Source organism: Beta vulgaris, chromosome 6, assembly GCF_026745355.1.
Source record: "Beta vulgaris subsp. vulgaris cultivar EL10 chromosome 6, EL10.2, whole genome shotgun sequence".
Lineage (NCBI taxonomy): Eukaryota > Viridiplantae > Streptophyta > Magnoliopsida > Caryophyllales > Amaranthaceae > Beta > Beta vulgaris.
Genome location: NC_079207.1, coordinates 4,556,200 through 4,576,884, shown reverse-complemented (window position 1 = coordinate 4,576,884; position 20,685 = coordinate 4,556,200). Strand labels below are relative to the sequence as shown.

At 35.4% G+C, this 20,685-nt stretch overlaps 3 protein-coding genes across 6 annotated transcripts; all 3 read left to right on the top strand.

Moving 5' to 3' along the window:
• The first annotated feature begins 534 nt into the window (after window positions 1–534).
• LOC104895138 (RNA demethylase ALKBH9B) lies at window positions 535–5,656 on the top strand. Of its 3 annotated transcripts, none has more exons than XM_010681566.4 (6): window positions 535–771; window positions 1,012–1,584; window positions 4,089–4,174; window positions 4,324–4,634; window positions 4,744–4,815; window positions 4,918–5,656. In XM_010681566.4, the coding sequence occupies exons 1-6, from the start codon at window positions 606–608 to the stop codon at window positions 5,168–5,170; spliced, it is 1,461 nt and encodes a 486-aa protein (XP_010679868.2). In that variant the 5' UTR covers window positions 535–605; the 3' UTR covers window positions 5,171–5,656. The 3 variants fall into 3 exon arrangements, with proteins under 3 accessions (XP_010679868.2, XP_057251631.1, XP_010679867.2); XM_057395648.1 differs by having other exon boundaries at window positions 536–771; window positions 1,117–1,584; XM_010681565.4 differs by having other exon boundaries at window positions 536–771; window positions 1,009–1,584.
• A 2,793-nt stretch (window positions 5,657–8,449) lies between these two features.
• LOC104895137 (1-aminocyclopropane-1-carboxylate oxidase homolog 1) lies at window positions 8,450–11,828 on the top strand. The gene is made up of 3 exons (XM_010681564.4): window positions 8,450–9,156; window positions 9,882–10,203; window positions 11,274–11,828. Exons 1-3 carry the CDS (start codon window positions 8,633–8,635, stop codon window positions 11,532–11,534), a joined length of 1,107 nt encoding a protein of 368 aa, XP_010679866.2. The 5' UTR covers window positions 8,450–8,632; the 3' UTR covers window positions 11,535–11,828.
• A 2,393-nt stretch (window positions 11,829–14,221) lies between these two features.
• LOC104895136 (transcription initiation factor TFIID subunit 14b) lies at window positions 14,222–20,633 on the top strand. Of its 2 annotated transcripts, none has more exons than XM_048637773.2 (6): window positions 14,222–14,451; window positions 14,587–14,675; window positions 14,785–15,006; window positions 15,099–15,286; window positions 15,370–15,488; window positions 19,477–20,276. In XM_048637773.2, exons 1-6 carry the CDS (start codon window positions 14,365–14,367, stop codon window positions 19,687–19,689), a joined length of 918 nt encoding a protein of 305 aa, XP_048493730.1. In that variant the 5' UTR covers window positions 14,222–14,364; the 3' UTR covers window positions 19,690–20,276. The 2 variants fall into 2 exon arrangements, with proteins under 2 accessions (XP_048493730.1, XP_010679864.2); XM_010681562.3 differs by lacking the exon at window positions 19,477–20,276 and adding an exon at window positions 20,327–20,633 and having other exon boundaries at window positions 14,227–14,451.
• The last annotated feature ends 52 nt before the right edge of the window (window positions 20,634–20,685 follow it).

The window sequence follows — 20,685 nt, the reverse complement described above, 5'->3', positions numbered from 1 at the left end:
TTCCAAAATATGCCCAAAAAAATTAAAATTCCCTGCGTACCGTCCACGTAGGACGGCACGCGAGATTTTTTTTTTTTTTTGTTTTAACCCACGGAAACCGCTACTCAAAGTAGCGGTTTAATTTTAAAATAAACCGCTACTCTGAGTAGCGGTTTATAAATATGAACCGCTACTCTGAGTAGCGGTTTACCTGCGCAAAATATGGTAAGCAGATATCAGTTTTCATAATAAGCCGCTACTCGGAGTAGCGGTTTATTATTATTTTTTTTTTTTTTTGTAAACCGCTACTCCGAGTAGCGGTTTTACCTAAGTTGAAAAAAAAAAAAATTCTCGGCATTTGTAAACCGCTACTGCAAGTAGCGGTTTTACTAAAAAAAAAAATTCTCGCGTGAGAATTTTAGTTTTTTTGGGCATATTTTGGGAATTAAAACCCAATTTTGCATCATCCAATGAAAAAATTCAAAAGTATTATACCTTTCCTAAGCCTAGGGTCCTAGGATATTAGTAGAATTTGTTGCCACTCATTATTGTTCCATTCAAAAAAGTCTTGTCTTGTAGCTTGTAAGTGGTAAGAACTCGTGCGAGTTAACTCGAAATTTTCTAAGATGAGCGATCCTCAACTTTCCGCCGACGAATTTCTTTGCCGTTACGACGAATCGGAGCTTCGAATCGCATCAGAATTCTTATCGAATTGGTTACCCTTTCTCTCCAAAGACCTCTGTCATCACTGCACCTTCACTCTCTCTCATCGCATCCACTCTCTCTCTCCTCGTATGTTTTCTTAATCTTATGATGTTTTTTGCTTTTTTTTTGAATTAGGTTTGATTTACTCGAGTTTCTCAAATTTTGCGCTTTTTTTTCTCTGAATTTCGAGTAGTTTGGGGTTAAGATTGTTGAGAGTCTAATTTTGTGATGTTTAAGTTTATTTTGAATTAAAATGATAAAATCTTGGATTTGGCGCTATCTTTTTTTTTTAAGTTTTAAAGGTTTTGATGTGTTTTTGTACAGAAGTTAATGATGATAGTAAGGAATGTTCTAAATCTGGGGAGAGTTGGATAATTTTGATGCCTGATGATGAATGTAAAGATGTTTATAATTGTGATTCTCATTCGTTAGGGAGCTGGAAAGATGAGGGTGAAACGAATTCGTGTGGCGCGAATGCGAATGGGTGGTTAGAGTCATCAATTGTTGGTGGCTCTCCGAGGGAATTGAGCAATAGTGTTGTGTCTGTGAAAACTGAAACTCCGAGGGTGAGGTTGTCGTGGGCGGATATGGCGCAGGAGGATGAGCTTGAAGGAGTTGGGGAGAGTAAGGTAGAAGAAAATGGAGGGGAACGGAATGGGGATTTGTGTGAGGTGGCAACGAGGAAGACGGAGTTGTCGAGGGATCAGAGAGAGTATTTAAGGTTTATGAATGTGAGAAGGAAGAAAGATTATATATGTCTTGAGAGGGTTGATGGGAAGGTTAAGAATATTCTTCAAGGACTTGAGTTGCACACGGGTGTATTTAGCGCTGTGGAACAAAGAAGGATTGTTGATTATGTCTATGATCTTGTTGAGAAGGGAAAGCGCGGAGAGCTGAAAGGTAAGTGCTGCTTGCTTTGCTACTCTCTAATTGTGTGTTAATCTTGTTTCATGCAATTTTCTAAGATTGTCAAGTGGCTATACTCAGTAATAGGATTTCTGATTGATTTGTTGCATTGATGTGGGGACTGTTATTGTTGGGAGGATAAATTTGATCTTGTAGAGTATTTAGTACTATATCTATATACACAGTCACATAGATATTGAGTTTAAAAGCTTAAGATTTAATTTCCATTGATATATATACTTAGTGAAAATACAATTTAGTTTAAATTATATTTCTCTGAAGCAGATATATAGTGTCAAACTTCTAACAGTAAAGTGTGGGTGGAGGAGGGCAGGGGGTCTGTGGAATTATGAGGTTTTAGCTCCATCGAGTAGTTTTGCAGAAGATGCAAGGTTACCATAGGATGAAATGTGTAGGGAAAATGTCCGTGTTCCTTGTACTGCAGTTTAGGTAACTTCAGAAGGTACGTTGTATGAACTTTTGAGAGGTTTGCTGTTCGACTGTCTGCTTTGAGGGACCTGAAGTGGCACAATACACAACACAACCTTGAGTGCAAATGTAGAAACTCGTCTCCATAATAGCAATGCTATTAGGATTTTATGGTAGCAACTCCCCAATTAAGTATCTAGGTTCGTTTGATTTAGATAGCAAAAAAAACGAAGGATCTCCAAAGAGTAAGTGTCAATATAACAGCATCACTAGTTGTGGAACTAACCATCCCTATTCCTTATATCTAAGTCGCAATTTACCAACACTTCATGGCTTCATCCATAAGCAGCACACTGGAAATTAGATACAAAGGTGTCCTTCTAAATATAAGCATATGTGCTTTTAACATTTATATCAACAAAGCCAATTCATCAGCACTTCATCATTTCGTCTATAAGCATCAGTGGATGTCAAGATACATGAATGCCAATCATTAGCGTAACACAAATATCAGCAAACACAACTCTAAGCCTCACCAAAGTCATGATCAGTTTCATGAGCAGCATTATATGCATAAAATGTGCTTGTATCAGAGTTACTCAATGTAAACTTCATGCAAAGCACGTATTTTGAACTTCTTAAACACATAGGGGGTGTAATCCAAAGATATAATATGCAACTCTATTTGCCGGAGGGTAAAGATCAAAATTATATTCTACATAATCAGGGACGGTTTCAAAATTCAAGTACCTCCTTTCATCAGCCCGAGATCTTCAGTTTTCTTTTTTACCTATGTAGTTAAAGGAACAATTAGGAGGAAGGACCTATCTTTGGGGTTGGATTGGAGGATCAGCAACAATCTCCACAGCTGAAAAGATGTGAAGCAAAAATTAAACTAAAAATTCTAATATGCAGGATGATTAGCATGAAAACCTTATAGCAAGAGGACTCTCAGAATCGAGAGAAGTTCTATTCAACATCTGGTACTGGGAAAGCGATATATCTACATAACTGAGGAGATATTAAGGGGCAGAATTGAAAGACCTTTACTCCTTAGCTGTCAGCAGTAACCCGAAGCCAAATAACAAGAAACAACCACAATTTGGCGAATGCACAAGAAACATCTCTAGTAGTACAGTAAGTACAGTAGGTTGCATAGGAGATATGTGGAGATATATAGCAGATGAGAAAAGTGAAGAACCCTAGAATAAATCTTTCTTGAGTTTTTATTTGGATGAACAAACGAGAGAAGAGAGAGAGAGAGCACGCTGGAGGGGTCTGGAATCAATTGGGGGGGAGGATGAGGGAGTGTTTTATATGTGGGTTGGGTTGTTTGATTGCAGTGATTATTATAGGTGTGTAATAAATGGGGTTGTTATTGTTTAATAGTAAGGTCATTAAGATCATTTTAGGTTACTTTTGTTACTTTATTAGTGTGTATTACGGTGAATGTGAAACTTACGAGAAAGTGAAGTGTTGCAATATTAAGAACTTTAAATATCAATTTAGCTAGATTTTACCTATGATTGTGTGTCTTGTGTGTGTTTTATTTATGGTCAAAGCTAGCAAAATATGAAAATCAATCAAGTTTCTCTTCTCTCCCTTCTTACCATGGGAATGCATGAAGAGAGAGTAAAAAAATTAACTAAAAGGTTTAAATGATTGGAATCAGGACAAAAGAAAAGAGGACTGACCCAGTTTTTCTAATAGCTGGGATGTTTGACGAAGAACATATGTGCTAATAAATATAAATTAATAGCTGCTATTTGAGCATGATGATTCTATATTTCTTGTTGTTTTCTATACTTTGCTATCTATTTGTTTTGTCTTGCATGTAATGTCCTAATCATGATCAGGATCTAGAAAGACTAAAGATTTTAATCTGATTGATGGAATCAAACTACTTGGCAGGCTGAAAGAGTGAATTCCTAGTTGTGATGTTTGGCTCTGGAGTATAATGCTTTTTCTTTTGCTTGGTACTTGAGTACAAAATTAGGTTGTGATGGTGATGAGATGATGATTATGTCATTACCTAAAAATGATTAAGCATTCTGTTTGTGTTGCTTCAGAGCGGACTTACACAGCACCAAGAAAATGGATGAAGGGTAAAGGACGTGTGACAATACAATTTGGTTGCTGTTATAATTACGCTGTTGTAAAGTTTTTGTTTTCTATTGATGCAATTATTGATTGCTCGCCTGTGTACTGATGTTACTATGTTAGAATGCTCTACCAACAATCAACAGAACATACAGCAATATCTTCATAAGACGGAAGTATTAAGTGCTATATTGATGTTGGCAGGATAAAATGGGTAATCCACCAGGTATTCTAAAGCGTGACGAAGTAGATCCTTTACCTTCTCTTTTCAAAGTGATAATCAAGAGGCTGATCAGATGGCATGTTCTTCCCCCGTCCTGTGTTCCTGACAGCTGTATTGTCAACATTTACGAAGAAGGAGACTGCATACCTCCACATATTGATAATCATGATTTTGTTCGCCCATTTTGTACAATTTCTTTCCTTAGCGAGTGCAATATAGTTTTTGGAAGAGACTTAAAGATTGAGGGCCCTGGAGAATTTAGCGGTTGTATAGCTATTCCCTTGCCTGTTGGGTAAGTGTAGTTAATTTATTATTACACTACCTTCCGTTCATGGTGTCTCGTGTCATTTTACTAACTGTACATGGGTACAAATGCTAATATTTGATGTTGTCCCTTTTAGATCGGTTATGGTATTAAATGGAAATGGAGCTGATGTTGCCAAGCATTGTGTCCCTGCAGTACCATCTAAGAGGTACCTGTTAGTGTTTTTGTCTATGTCCTCCTTGGATAATGAGTATATTCAGCTTGCTGTTGTTTAATTGCTTCTTCTAACAGATTTTGTTACCTTTGCTAGGATTTCTATTACTTTTAGGAAAATGGATGAATCAAAGCGGCCTGTGTATTTTGCTTACCAGCCAGACTTACAAGGGCTTGAACCATTATGTTATGACAAGGAAGGAGCAAAGAAATCACCCTCACCCCCTCATGTGCACAAGCAAGGAACAAGAGGTGGGTTCACAGTAGAAAGGAAGAGAAGCGAAGAGCCTCGATATTCTGCCAGGAATCGGGTAGGCATGAGTGGACCTAGAACTAGGGTAAATTTTTGAGGAAGCTAATATGCACAAAAAACTGGCTTCCCACCCATGATGTCTCTGCTCTTATTGAATTGACCTCGTTGTACATATATTTATGTTGGCTATTCAATTATTATCAACTGTTCTCGTAAGGAGAGATTCGAAGAGAGTATCGGTTTTGTTCATATCTGTCTGCTGTGATCGAAGAATACTTCGACATCTGCAGCTCGAGGAGTACCATAACAATTGGATTAAGCTGTACTTTGGAGTTCCCAATTTGTGGTGCTGTTGGTCCTCCCTAACTTACAGGAGAATTTTTTGTATAAAGAGTTTAACATCTGTAGAATTTATGCTATATACAGGGTAGTCTTTTTAACATTTGTAGAGTTTATGCTATTTGTAGGAGAGTCTTTAACGAATGTAACAGTTTTGCGATCATATGAATTTTTTTTGTAGTGTGATGCACTCGTAGTCTCCTCATAAATTCACCAGAAATGATTCTTGATTTTTCATCTTTTACCACCCATTCAAAAAGCACCAAATTTTTCATGTTTCACCGAGATAAAAAGATTAATCTTCAGCTTTTTAATAGTTGCAACATTTTAACTTTTGGATTATTCATCTACTTACTTTAATTGGAAATTGTTGACTAATATAATACTTCCTTCGTTCTTTAAATTGTCACAATTTTTTTTGGTTTTTTTTTTTTTTTCAATTGTTACACTTTCAAAAAAAAATTATATGGCAATAAATGATATCAATTTTTTACGCTTTTCTACTTCATATATCCTAGATTCCTAGTATCTCATCACACATTTTAATAATCCACCCAAAACCTTTCCACCTACCCTATTTTTTATCTCCTATAATATTTTAATGCTCCTTTTACATTTGCCGAAATCGATCTTTTTTTGTATTTCTTTTTTGTTTTTTGCACAATTTCCTAGGTTCTTCCTCAAAGTGAAGTGTGACAATAAAAAAAAAAATAATCAAAGGGAGTAAACTTTAACATGTAAGATGTTGGATGTATCTCAATATATAGTTACAAGATTTGAACTTTATATAATCTTTTAAAAAAAATAACCTTCCGACCTTGACATTTGCGGAACGATTCTCACTAAAGACACTTTAAAAGAGCGTTTTCCCTTACCAACCTCCCAATCTTTGAAAAAAGTTTGCCGCATTTGCCGCTTCGAAAGCAAAGGCAGCTAGTCACGCTGGAAGCTTACTAGCTTAGCAGTTAGCAAAAATAGTAGAAATATCAACATGTCGTCTTTGGCGGGCAGACAAAAGCTAACATGGTTAGGTATGGACTATAGACTTTATTCAATGGATAATGAAATGAGATATTCAAGACTACCACTGCCCAAGGAATTGGAAATTTTGCCAACAATTCTATCTTAGCAGTCAATCATCTGGTGCTATTAATATTAATATTGCTTGTGTCAAATTTGGGATTTATAGTGACTATTTTTATTATTATAATAAAATTCATATATTTAAATCTAACAACATAGTTCATGTAAAAATCATATCATTATAGTGTATAAGGAAATTGTACATTCTTTTTAATGGAAAAAAAAATAAAAAAAATGAAGAATTAGGAGACCCTTTGCATGAGAATAACTTAGGATCTCTTAAAAAGTTAACAATAATACGATTTGAAATAGTAGATAAAACAGATAAGAATTAACTAAAATGTCCAATATTAGCAATCGAGTTTGCGGCCTTATTTGTTTTCTTGTAGATGTGATGGATGCTCAAGTTAAAAGTAGTAAGTAAATTTGGTTATATCCATCGATGTTTGCAATTTGTAATGGGGCTCTCCAGAAATCTTGGATTGAGTTTATAACTAAAAGGTTGATCTCTCGATTAGAATATCTTGAATCTCTTTCTGAATGGCTAGGAAAATTAAACATAGTATCCCTCCTTTGCTGACATTTTTATATGGTATTACCTCAAACTTTTAGATTTTACATGACACCCCTCAATTAATGACATTTTTAGTTATTGCTACTTCAAAATCAATTCTTTTCCACCGCCTTATTCATCTCAAATTTAATGTGGTGGCTTGTTGGATTAATTAGTGGCAATAAAGTTGGTGAAGACTTTAGGGAGGTCGCTACAAGTAGTTAAGATGGTGAGAGGTAGTATTGTTGTTTGAGATGATATCAAATAAAATATCAAAAATTAAAAGGTACTATGTAGATACTACTATATGTGGTGTTACCAATTACAAATATCGAAAATTGAAGGATACCATGTAGAATTTTGTTTTGTTTTTTTAGTTACCAAGGAGAATGACCCTATTAAACTAAAACTTCTTACAGGTATATACACCCATTTAGGCCAGACTCATTGAAACTGAGGGAGAATGATAAGGGAGTATGATCCTAAAGAGCTCCAATTATGATCTTCTTATTACCTACTCTCTCTGTCCCAATTTAGTTGTTACATTTGCTTTATCACAGTTTACGAGATGCAATTTCAAACACCAATATCTTGAGTTACAATGTTACATATATGAAAAAATTATAAAAAATATATATTTGGAAAACACAAATTGGGACGAATCAAACAAGATCCAACATGACTGTGTTTTTTCTTATGTATATGAAGTAAAAAATAGTCAAAGTTATGACGTGAATAGTGCCTACGGTCAAAATGTAGCAACTAAATTGGGAAGGAAAGAGTAATTGAAATCATAAAACCAAATTAAACCTTAATCATTAGGACAATAATTATAGTAGTACAATCAAGAGGGAAATGATGAAGATTATTCAAAGATGGCGACTGACAATATGACATAGCAAGAGAAAGCCTTGGTAACCAACTGTTTGAGTCCAAAAAAGACTCAAACACTCACATTGGTACCATTATAACCTGGTATTGGTATCACATTGTTATCAGGATTGGTACCAAGCAACCTTACTTTGGTATCAAAATTTTCGGACAATGTACCAATCTAACCTAGCATTGGTACCAAACAACACGCGAGTGAAATTTCCAAAGCTTAAAATGACCAAATTGCCCCTGTTTGAGTCTCCTAAAAGACTCAAACGGTTGGTTGCCTAGACAAACTCGACATAGCAACACACACTGAATATTTGAGTAGTGTTATAATTGTACTAATCGCTATTCATTCAATTTCCAAGCCATCATTAGTGGACTTTTCTATGGATACTAATAAAAGTAAAACTATGATGTATAAGAATAAGACAATTTTGTACTCATAGTAAGAAAAATGCATATATTAGTCACATGTTACCCACTCTATCACAATAGAAAATATGTAATATAATTCATATGTACATAAATCAATTCAATGCCAAAGACAATTCTACATATATTGTTCACTTACTAAAAACAAGCTTGACATCACTTGTAGCAAGTAAATCAGTATAAATAGAATCATAGTTGGATTGAAATAATAACCAAATCACACAACTTGTCTCTACTTTCCTATCTATACTTTAAGAATTACCAACAAAAATAATGGTGTTAGGTACAAGCAACAATGATCTCATGGCTGATTTAAAGGCCTTTGATGAGTCAAAGTTAGGAGTAAAGGGGCTTATTGATGCAGGTGTAGATAAGTTACCCCCTATATTTGTGAACAAACAACCTACGTCCCCACGGTCGGTCAAGGCCTCGAACGAGTCGCAACAATGTATTCCGGTGATAGATTTGGCCGGAATCGAGGATGGAGGGGCGGAGAGACGAAAGGAGATCATGAAGGAGGTGTCCGATATATGTGAGAAGTGGGGGTTCTTCCAAGTGGTGAACCATGGGATACACCAAGATGTGTTGGATGAAATGATCAAAGGTGCTAAGAGGTTCCATGAGTTGGACCCCGAGGAAAAAAAGTCGTACTATGTACGAGGGGATGATACTAAAAAGAAGTTTGTATACACTTCCAATTTTTATCTCTATACTGGATCCGTCACTAATTGGAGGGATACTACAGTGTGTCTTATGAATCCTATGCCTGAGCCTGAAGAATTCCCTGAAACTTGCAGGTATATTCAACTTCTTTTCTCTCTACTTACAACAAACTAGTAACTCATCTTAATTTTGTCACCAATGGTAGATTGACACACCAATATAAAACTAGTACAAAATCTCATATAAAATCAGCTTATTATAATGAATTATGGTTCGACGAATATACACTATTCATCTTAAAGAGGTCATTTGGAGTAAAAATTGAGTAATACTGACCCTTTAATTTAAATAAGGACCATCTATCTATACTAATATATTAAAAGGCGTGCGAAAACAAGAAAACGTGCCACGTGGCGCTCTCCCTAGGGAGTTTTAGTTCATGTAATCCATGTACAATAAAAAAAATTAAGAAATTGCATAGTATAGTATAGGATTTGATCCAAAGACCTCAAGTACATATACTAAAGTTCCAACCACTAGGCTAAGTTATATTTAGTGTTATTATCATAAAGTATTATATTAATAAATGAAATTTTTTCTTACCCGGAGCATAGCCCGGGCATAATAACTAGTTTTAACTCAAAAGTGAGATGAACTTCAAAAACTTTATTACGAGGCGGTATCATGCAAAACTTTCTATATTATTAGGTACGCATAAATTTAGTATATTTCATCGGAGTCAAATAGTCGATTTTTATAATTAAACACTACAAATTTTCATTTTTGTCTTAGAAAAATCAGACTATTAAAACGTAGCTCTAACCCTAATTGATTGTCACATTTAATTTAATTTACACAGAGACATCATTATGGAGTATGGAAAAGGCGTTCAGAAGCTTGGATTCACATTCATGGAGTTATTAAGTGAGTCAATGGGCGTAAAAGCAGACCATCTAAAGAGCATGGATTGTGGTGAAGACTTCATATGTTTAACCCACTATTATCCACCATGCCCACAACCAGAATTGGCAATAGGAATCAATCAACATGCTGATAATGACACTATCACAATTCTCCTACAAGATGAAATTGGTGGACTTCAAGTTCTTCATGATGATCAATGGTATGAAGTTCCACATATTCCTGGAGCTTTGGTTGTTAACACTGGAGATATGCTACAGGCAAGTTATCATATATTAGTACTAATTCATGCGGTTCAAATGTTCAATTTTTTTTATTTAGGAAAGATAATTGATCTGGAGATCAACCCCTGCTAGGCTAGTCTGGCAGGAACACCAGCTCAAAGGCTGGGTACAAGGCTAAACAACCTAGAATTAAATGTCTAATAACATATTATTGAGATGAGGATTCAAACCCTGTGTAATGCCTTGAAATTCGGGGTGGTACTCTATTGAGCTACCACCTCACCCTCGTTCAAATGTTCAATTCGCATCACATGATTAATTATTTGAAAATTCCAATCAATGAGGTGTTACGTTGAGTAACTATTGTAAACTTTAATAATCGTCCATACCTAGTTACAACAGTGTGACTTATGCTGTTATGCACCATAGATACCCTTTATTTTTTTACCGTCTTTTTGTAATGTTTATTTATAGATAATTAAATATTATTAAGTATTAGTTAGATTGTTGCAACAAAAAGTGAACAAAAATATAATTATCAATATGATAGTAATGATTAAGGGTGTTAACGAGCTGAACCGAGACTGAGCATGAGGTCTCGGCTCGTCTCGTTACACTTTTACTCGAATTCGAGCCGAGTCTCGAGCTTTTTTTGAGCTTATATTTTCTAGTTCAATTTACTTTGAAATTCAATTTGAGTTGAAAAAAAGATATATTACTCATATATGTTCTATAAATAGGTTTAGACTACTTACTTTGAGTTTTTCACAAATACTGTGCACAATTTAAGATAACTTTTTTTTTTTTGTATAATATGGAAAATAATATAGCTAAATATATTTCATGCCTGCTCCGAAATTTTCGAATCGAACTTTGTTGTGCTCGGCGCGGCTCGGCTCTAGAAAATTTTGAGCCGAGGTCGAATAGTTTGCGAGTCAGGCAGGCTAATTAATACCCCTAGTAACGGTATAAATTTTGGCTTTTAAGTTGGATGCCTAAGTATTTTTTTCAAAGAAAATGAAATTATACTTGTAATATTGTTTTCAAATTTTCACCAAAATAAAATAATGTTGTTTTCTAATTATAGATATCTTGTGTTTGTGCAGCTCATCAGCAATGACAAATACAAAAGCGTAATTCACAGGGTGCAGTCCAAGAAAATTGGGCCAAGAATTTCAGTGGCTTGTTTCTTTAGGCCAAAGAAGGGAAACCCAAGGTTGTTTGCACCAATCAAAGAGTTATTATCGGAAGAAAATCCTCCAATTTACCGAGAGACTACTATTGGTGAATATCTGGCTAATTATGTATCAACTGGTCAAGATTATGGTGTCCAACCTGCTCTTGAACGCTTCAAACTCCAACGTTAAACTCATATGATAATAATTACTTCCTCCGTAACATAAAAAATGCAACAATTGAATATTTTATACCATAAATAATACCCAATTATTGCATTTTTTCTGTTACCGAGAAATTAATATTATATTATCGTGCCTTTGAATAAATTAAGTAAATTCATCCTAATAATTTTTTTTTTTACTACTTTGTACTATAAGAGTCTTCTATAAGACAGTGGTAGTTAATATAATGCTTTCATTATACCATCACGTACATGTTTTGTTCTACCATTATAAATTACTTCATACCTCCTCAGTTTCTTATTGATGTCTCTAGTTTGATTTGCACGTTTTAATATTACTTATCAATAAAAACATTATAAAAAATTGAGAATGTTATAACTCTTATTAAGACGAATCAAATAATATCTCATATGATTGTGATCTTTCTTATACCTTTGGAGAAATTTAGCTCAGTGTTTGGTTCATTATTTTTGGGCTATAAGAAACATAATCAATTATCGATTTTGTTTGTTCCTGATCGGTTCAATCCTCATCAATCCATTACCATTATTTGGTGCCTTGTGATGATGCATTACGCATCTCAGTAGAGCTTAAAGATAAGCATGTTTAACTTTTGCTTTTGGTTGATACTAAGATTGGTTAAGAGTTTAAAGGGATTAAGCACCTCAAACTATCCTAAATGGCTAAATGTGATGATTAAGCAAAGCATTAGCAAGTTTAGTCACACATACAAAATCCTAAAGATCCAAACAAACATCTTTTAGCTTTATCAATTTTGGTTTTCTATAAGTTTCTAATAGCTATATCACTTAAGAAGGGTATTTTATTAGCTTATTTTGATTAAATCATCCTTTGTGATGTCATGACTGAGTGTGAAGCTTGAGAATGGAAGAAAAACGGTTGAATAGCAAAGAAACCCAAACATACATTCTAACTTTTCCTAAAACGTTTTTCGTTAACGTGTTATTCTATGTTTGCTCTATCTGTCCCACAAAATGACTGGTTGATTCATTGGATAAGTCATGTCCATACCACACAAATTTGACAATTATTTATGTTTAATTACATATTTGTAGAAAATATAAACCTTATACATACATTCTAACAAATCTGACAATGCAACATCTCATATATTACTAATGTTTCTTATAATTATTTGGGATTTACAGTAAAAAAAAGTAGTAAATCTTGACTCTAGAATTGGAGGGAGTATGTATTAATTACTATGTTAATCTTCCTTTTAACAGCCTTTTCGTTTTTATGATTTGTTCATAAAATTTTACAGAAAAAGATTTAGTAGTATAACAGTATATAAGTTTTTGAGCTTTTGAAAAGTTGATTTTATAGAATCAAATTAAAATGCTACAAAGATTTAGAGATATATAAACAATTGTAATCAAATTGGTTACAACCTTCTTTGAGCGACCTATAGTAGTGAAAAGACCAAGGTAGTGTTCATATTCGTATTACTTTATTGACTCCAAAAATCTTAACAATATCCAGTCTTCTAGCAACATCAACTCCTTTACAAATAACAGATTATGTTTTTGTTCAGATTTACTAACCAACCTGGACATTCTCTCATATTTACTGATTATATGAGCAACCATAGAGCATCATTGCAAATTTACCTTAGGAGATACGACACTCTTATTGAAGAAAAGATGAGAAATTTCAAGGATTCTATTGCATTGAGTTTATTTCAATAGAAATAAATTTTCGTTAGTCCAATTTAAAAGAAAATAGAGCCTAAATTTAAAAAGTATATTTAGCTAGTTGTATATAACGCACTCATGATGCCTGATTAGGGGTGTCAAAAACATACCGGACCCACGGGTCCACCCACATCTGATCTGTTCAAAACATACATAATCAGACTTCCCAACCGATCCATATATCGATATGAAATCAACCCAACCCAATTATACCCAAGCATATCAAAATCCAAACTAATTTGTTATCTACCCAAACTTAATCCGAACCCATTTCGATCCGAAAATCAAGTTATGAACCCAATCTTATTCGATCCGAAGTCAACCTAATCCCAAGTAGACCCGAGAAAACCCATCTAGACATAAGCCATTGTAATACGATCCATGTTAGCCCAACCCACTACTAACCCAACATTATTAATCAAATATATTTTGCTCATAACTTTAGTACATGTTCTTATAAATACTTTCATATAAGATATTAAAAATTTGTTAATAATTTATATCTATGGATGCATTTTAATAATATGATTATAGTTAAGGTCAAGTTTATTAACTTTTTCATTTATGTATTTATCGCGTTGGCGCGTGTGCCGACCCGAATTTCGATCGATTAGAAACGAACAAACTCAAACTTAGCGCCGACGCGAATTTCGATCGATTAGAAATGAACATACTCAAACTTATATTGGACCATTACAACTCCATCCAAATCCGACTTGAGCCGACACAAATCAATCAAATCACGAACTAATATGACCCAAGTCTATCCGAACCCAACCCGTTCTGTTTAAACCCATTTATAACCCAACTTTTGTCTATCCAAAACCGAGTAGAGCATAGCAAAATGGTTGACCCATATCCAACCTGCACCCTAATATACGTTGGTAAAACTTAATCCGACCTAAGTGACTCCGACCCAACCCACACACGATTCAAAAAGATTTAATCCAGTACGATGTTACTCAAACACACCTGACTCAGCTCGGACCAACCCAGACCCATCCGATAACGCAAATCGACACTCTAGGGACTCAAAGCTCTTTTATTGAGCCGGCGGCACTTTCTGAGTTTCTGTAGAGCAATAATATATTCATCGGCCCGAAAAATTGTTTCCATTTGCCATGACTGAAACACCATCTTCTGCTACAAAAGACGGGGTCGATCACTCCGACAAAGTTGAAATTCCTGTGGAGGAGAGAGAGAAGAAGGTAAATTTCTCACACTCTATATTCCTCGCATTCATATTCTTCTCATAAAGTTACAATTTTTTCTACAAAAATTTCGTAACTAAGTATTTTTCCTGTCACCGAATGTTCATCTCACGTAATCAATGAATTGACAAGATTTTGAGTCGAAGAGTCAAGGATGTTGAAGTTTCTGTGCCAATTGTTTATGGCACCATTGCATTTTGGCTTGGTCGAAAGGCAACTGAGTGAGATTGCTTTTATATGGTTTTGTGTTTTGAATTGATTTTATTGCACACTACCTGTTTGATGAAATGTTTAAGAGAAGTTTTGTTTTTATGTGAATGTATGTGAAAGGTCTCAATCACATAAATGGACAGTTTATGTTCGTGGGGCGACAAATGAGGATCTGAGTGGTGTGATTAAGCGTGTTGTTTTTCAACTCCACCCTAGTTTCGAGAATCCTGTTAGATATGTTGATTCTCCGCCGTTTGAATTGTCCGAATGCGGTTGGGGTGAATTTGAGATTGCAATTTCACTTCACTTCCACAGTGATGCATGTGATAGGAAGTTGGACTTGTGAGTAAATTTTTCTTGGTTGTTTTCTTTTGGGTTTTGTTTTGAGTGAGCAATGAGGGGTGTATCTCATTGAGGTTTAAAATTTGCTACAGATTTCACCATTTGAAGCTATACCCTCTAGAACAGAGTGGTCCACAGTCTACCAAGAAGCCTGTTGTTGTGGAATCATATGATGAAGTTGTTTTTCCTGACCCTTCAGAGCGCTTTCTTGCTCGCATACAGAATTATCCTGCTGTTATTGTGCCTCGGCTCCCTGCTGGTCTTGAGCTACCATCCTCTGGTATGGCGGGGTTCTGCTTTTGTATTTGATTTGTCATGGAAAGACTATGTGGGTTTGTTTAGTTGAAGTTATTTGTGTTACAGCTTCTGTTGAAGAAAACAATGATAGGAGAGGCAACACCAAAGATCACCCCCTAGGCCATTGGTTCATGAATTTTTCAGAGGCGGATGAACTACTCAAACTTGCTGCCGCTCGTCAACAGGTAGCTGCAAAATTTAACCCTCTTTATGAGACTCAGTTTTTTATTTCAATTATTTTGATATGGGTCTCATCAACTGGTAGTTGCAATCATCTAAACCTTCTCTATGAAACTGTCAGTGCCTTTGGTCATATTTGTTGATATGGATCTATAAAGACCCAAATGAAACTATAAGGAGAGATCTTTAAAGTATTCACACAAGAACACCCTATATTAAGACCCAAAACATATAAGATAAGTCCAATAAAAATAAAAATAATGATAAAATCTCACTTGTAAACTCCCTACTCTAAGAGTAAGGTAAAGCCGAGAGAGTTTCTAAATAAAACATTTTAGATAATCATACAAACTATTGATCCGCATCATTGTTCTTAATAAAATGGTAAAGATATTCATAAGAAGGATTATTAATCCACATCAATTGTTTTACTTGTAGGATCGACATAATAATGTGTGATATTCTCTAATTTAGTGCTTTGTTCAAGACTTGTTTTTTTTTTTTTCCACTTCTATTGCTAATTATTAGTGCTCAGATATTATTAATGCTCAGATAAATGTGTGATATTATTGGTGCTCGGAACCAATTGGAAAATATGGTAATCATCTCTCATTTTCCTTAATGTGGGACATATTTTCTTTTATTTTCATAGATATGAGACAATCACACATTCACACCAACATACATATAGACTATAGTACAGAGCTCTAGTGCTGTCTCTCACATGTGAGTGTCCCTTGAAGTTCTGGAAACTAGAAAGGTAAACAGTAAACAACTACGTTAACCATCATGGATGACCTTCCAGTAGCGATGTTCTTTTTTTACAGTTGCATGATCAACCATGCTTAGGTACTGTGTTGATATTTTGGAACATTTGAAAATGGGCTTGGGTACCCCTGAAAGATGAGGAGTTTGGGCACTTATTAGTAGAGATGGAAATATCCAGCGGATGATCCGATCACCCGCTTCACCCGCACTATTAAACGGATGGAAAACCCGGTTTAAACGGATGAGAGGCGGGTGACTGGTTAACGGGTGACGGATTCGGGTGATAATTTTTCATCCATCACCCGGTTACCACCCGACCCATCACTCGTTTATATATACATACATACATACATATATATATATATATATATATATATATATATATATAATATATATATATATATATATATATATAAACTTATTTTCTTATGCAAATTGTTGTGGGTTTTATGTTGTTGGGCTACTGGATTTTTTTCTCCCGTCACCCGATAATCACCCGATCCATCCGTTTCACCCGCGGGTGATGGATGGATGGATTCGGGTGAACATTTATGCGGGTGATGGATGGATCGGGTGAAGCGGGTGGATGCGGGTGATGGATGCGGGTGACGATCCACCCGCCCCGAACCCGATCCATTTCCATCTTCACTTATTAGTCTAGATGAGATGTTAGCCGAAATCCATGGAGAGGTAACTCCCAAGCTTACAAGTTGGTATTTTTTTAACCCCTTTTCTCCAATGTTGGACAAGTCACATGTGCATACACATAATATGTGGCTCAAACAACTTTACCTCCTATTATCATTGCCTCTTTCATCATATCTTTTGCAATTCAATAACCTAGATGCTTAGATTATGGCCATTCATGATTTATAAAATTTTGAGGTTCACATTTTTGTGTAAGATGATATCACTTTTTGCGTAACCATCATTAACAACTACAATATCAACGTCCCAACCCACTTGAGATAAAGCCTTTTGATAATATCTAAAATTGAGTTGTCAACTCAAAATTTAGAAATTGTTGACTTGTGATGCTGATCGGTAACTTTAATCTGGGGCCACTCTACGGTTAGGGAAGAGTATGAGGGGATATTTGGATTAGGTGTGTCATTTTGAAGAGATGGATAATAATAATAGTAAGAAAGATGAATATGATTGAGTCTGGAGTGAAAGTGGTTCTGCGATTCATACATAATGAAGACACTATACAAGTATACATTCATTATCGATCGAGGTTATATTGTGCTAATTTTAAAAGTTGTTCTCTCTCAAAATACAAAACAAACTAAAAAGACCTTGATTAATATCCTTATGATGTCTCTCTCTGATTCTCTGTTCCCTCTATGATACTCTTATCCTCTATCTCTTTCTCTCTCTATACTAACTATTTTTCTTGTCTTCCTCCTGAAGCCACGGCTAACTAATTATGATGCACTACCTATAAGGCTAAAATGCTTCTTTTTGGCAGTTCATTGCATTACTGGCTGCCCAAACTTCCACCATTGCCAAAGGTGGATAGTTATTAGCTTGATCTTCCCGGCGACAACAACAATGGGCAGCATCCTATTCTTTGTTAGCTCTCCATATTGTCGGTGTGTCCTCCAATAGCCTAGCCATGTGAGGATATTCAATAATTGGTAATGGAAGCCTGAAGGATATGGGGTTTTGGGTGGAGTAGCCGAGTTGGTGGTATTTGGGTTGTTATCCTTAGTTTGTTGGTTGGGGGAATGTGAAAGAGATTATGGTGAGAAAGGTTGGAGAGGGATGGGTGGAGCTGTGAGCTGAAGGGTTGTGAAATGAGGGTTAAAAACTGGATGGTGGGATTGGGCCATGAATTAGCAAAGTCAATCTGGAATGTACCTCAATTCCCTTGAATAGGACAGTGGAATAAGGAGGGTTATGTTCTATAGTTCGGTAGGTTTACTAGTAACTGGGGTGGGCTGGCTTGTGAGTTCACGGGTGCAGAAGTTGTTTTTTTATCGGGGATGAGGAGTTGGGTCCAGATTTCGTAACTGTTGTTTCGTCATTTGGGCTATCTATGTAGTTTCTCCTAGCATCATCTTCACAATATTTCTGAAGGGTGAGATAATTCAAAGATTTTCTGGTTTATTATCTCCCACAGAAAGCTTTCATGGAATCTACATCCTCCTCTACCCATAAAAATGCCTGGACAACCACCAGATTCCTGCAGAATCCAGCCTTCTCCTTTTCGTCTCCTAGCAAGCGTACCTGGCCCACCATCGGACAACTTCGCTTCACACTGGGTCTGCCTCCTCCACACCACCACCTCATTCTCTTTTTAGTCTGTTTTGGAAAAAGGAAAGTTTTCAAACTATTTTGAGACTAAGGGAGTATCTAAATCAAATCGTTGTCTTATGCCACTTAGAGTGTGTTCTATATAACTATGTTTGACTTATGTGAACTTTTTTAGCTGTACATTGAACTTATTGGACCTTTTGCTTTTTAATAAGTTAAAAAAGAGTTCAACATAAGACACACCTAGGGAATGTTCACTCAATAAAAATTACCTGAGCTTCTACTAGTTAGACCCTAGAAGAAAATAAGCATTGGCTGTAATGCTGCATCACATCCGGTAAGTAAAGTATAAATGGATGGACATTCTTCTAATTTTCTAAAATTTTTTAGGACAAAATATGCATATGTATAACAATATTTATAAAACTGCGTAAAGTGACTTATTGTGAATATCTCAATATGAGACCGCTGTTGCCTACATCTTAGTTTTAAACCACTGGTTTCTTGAGAGAGAGTTCTTATGTTGTAGAGTTTTGTTGCCCATCTTTGCATTGATTATGGTGGGCTGCTCATATATGTTCACCAGAAACTTAGTGCTGTTGATTTACATAATGTTGTTACATTATCAATCAATGATCGTTAATTTACACAACCATGCTAATTACACTACTGACAACTAAGTCGAAATATGGCCTATGTTGTGCTGAAATGCTGTTTAAGGTGAACACTTGTTTTTAAGATGTTCCAAAATCAAAATATTTAGAACTCATTTTGAAATGTGGTGGAACATTTCAGCAGAAGAAGAAAGTTTCAGAGGTAAAACCAATGGGGTGCTTTGAAATGAGAATGTTCATTTTTGTGTTTCGTTGTCGAAATTCAATGAATAGCATAAATACATAGCTAACTTTCTAGATCTAGGGTCTGTGTACGAATCCAAGATTTAGAAGTTGTCATATCAATTGACAGAAAAGAGACATGGAACTCTCTAAGACCTCTCGTAATCCTCCTATCATATACACACATGGTGTAAGAAAGAAGAAAAACCAGGCTGCTAGCAAGGGTACAGAGGTAATTGTCAGCAAGAGTTCATATGTAATTGTCAACAGTTGTACTGAGCCAGGTGGCAATAGTACTGGGTCAGGTGGTTGGCTGCTCGGAGTTGGGAGAATATTCTGTTGACGCCTTATAGGAGTGAGTGCTGGATTCAGTGAGAGAAAGTATTATTGGTTTAATAAAATAGAGGGAATGTAGTGATGGGGAACGGGTATTACTCTTAGTGGGAGAGATCTGGACCTCTTGATAGTCTATGAGTTGCATATGAGATTTCTTTCATTTCTTGAATACAACATTATCCTTATTCCTTAGTTACCTAATCTTTCTTATTTGCTTGTTTTTCATTGACTGGTCTTGCCTAGAGTGCTGGTTCTTAGCAGAACTTAGAGGCCTTGGAAAATTGAAGAGAGGGTGATGGTTGATTTCTGGTCATGGGTGGACAATTGATGGCCAACTATGAGGCATGAGGTCGGTCATATTGGGAGAGAGAGATCTCATGCCAAAACGAAAAAGAACCAGGAGATGTGATAGAAGTTGCAATAAACAATAAAAGTAAAAACAGGGTTTCACTTAACATAGAGTAATTTGTCAATAATAGTACAATGCTTTGGCTTTTCACCTTTTTTACAAAATATTATGCATATTCCAAGGCTGAATTACCAAATTGCTGTATTTAGTCATTCTCATAATATATATGTACATATATACAGGATTAACAACTAAACTATTTTCATTTATGACACGTCTTTCTGATATGTGATAGGTACAAGCTCACATTGTCAAGCTAAGAAGACAGATGAGTATGGTGGATGGCTCAGCTGGGACTGCGGATCCTGCCTCTGCTTTTTAAATCTATTTGTTGACTTAGAAAAATTAGCTCCGATAGCATCTTTCTCTAGTGTGAGACGATTGTTGATGTATATTCTGAAATATAACAATGAAGACTTCATAGCTTAACATGAACTCCTTTGACGTGAACTGTGTGTTATAATCTGATCTGAACAGTTTCGTAATTTCATGAATTCCTAGACTATGATATTTGCTATCATTAATGTGGCTCTTTTGTCTTCTATTGTTGGTTTGTGGCTCATATTTTTACGTGCGAGTTTGAAATACATTAAT

Excerpts from the sequence above, each read along its gene's own strand:
- LOC104895138 (XM_010681565.4), top strand. The coding sequence starts at position 606 with ATGAGCGATCCTCAACTTTCCGCCGACGAATTTCTTTGCCGTTACGAC. Across the intron at positions 772-1,008 it reads CATCCACTCTCTCTCTCCTC|AAGTTAATGATGATAGTAAG; the intron begins GTATGTTTTCTT and ends GTTTTTGTACAG. Across the intron at positions 4,175-4,323 it reads GCTGTTATAATTACGCTGTT|GATAAAATGGGTAATCCACC; the intron begins GTAAAGTTTTTG and ends TGATGTTGGCAG.
- LOC104895136 (XM_048637773.2), top strand. The coding sequence starts at position 14,365 with ATGACTGAAACACCATCTTCTGCTACAAAAGACGGGGTCGATCACTCC. Across the intron at positions 14,452-14,586 it reads TGGAGGAGAGAGAGAAGAAG|ATTTTGAGTCGAAGAGTCAA; the intron begins GTAAATTTCTCA and ends TGAATTGACAAG. Across the intron at positions 14,676-14,784 it reads CTTGGTCGAAAGGCAACTGA|GTCTCAATCACATAAATGGA; the intron begins GTGAGATTGCTT and ends TGTATGTGAAAG.
- LOC104895137 (XM_010681564.4), top strand. The coding sequence starts at position 8,633 with ATGGTGTTAGGTACAAGCAACAATGATCTCATGGCTGATTTAAAGGCC. Across the intron at positions 9,157-9,881 it reads GAATTCCCTGAAACTTGCAG|AGACATCATTATGGAGTATG; the intron begins GTATATTCAACT and ends TAATTTACACAG. Across the intron at positions 10,204-11,273 it reads ACACTGGAGATATGCTACAG|CTCATCAGCAATGACAAATA; the intron begins GCAAGTTATCAT and ends GTGTTTGTGCAG.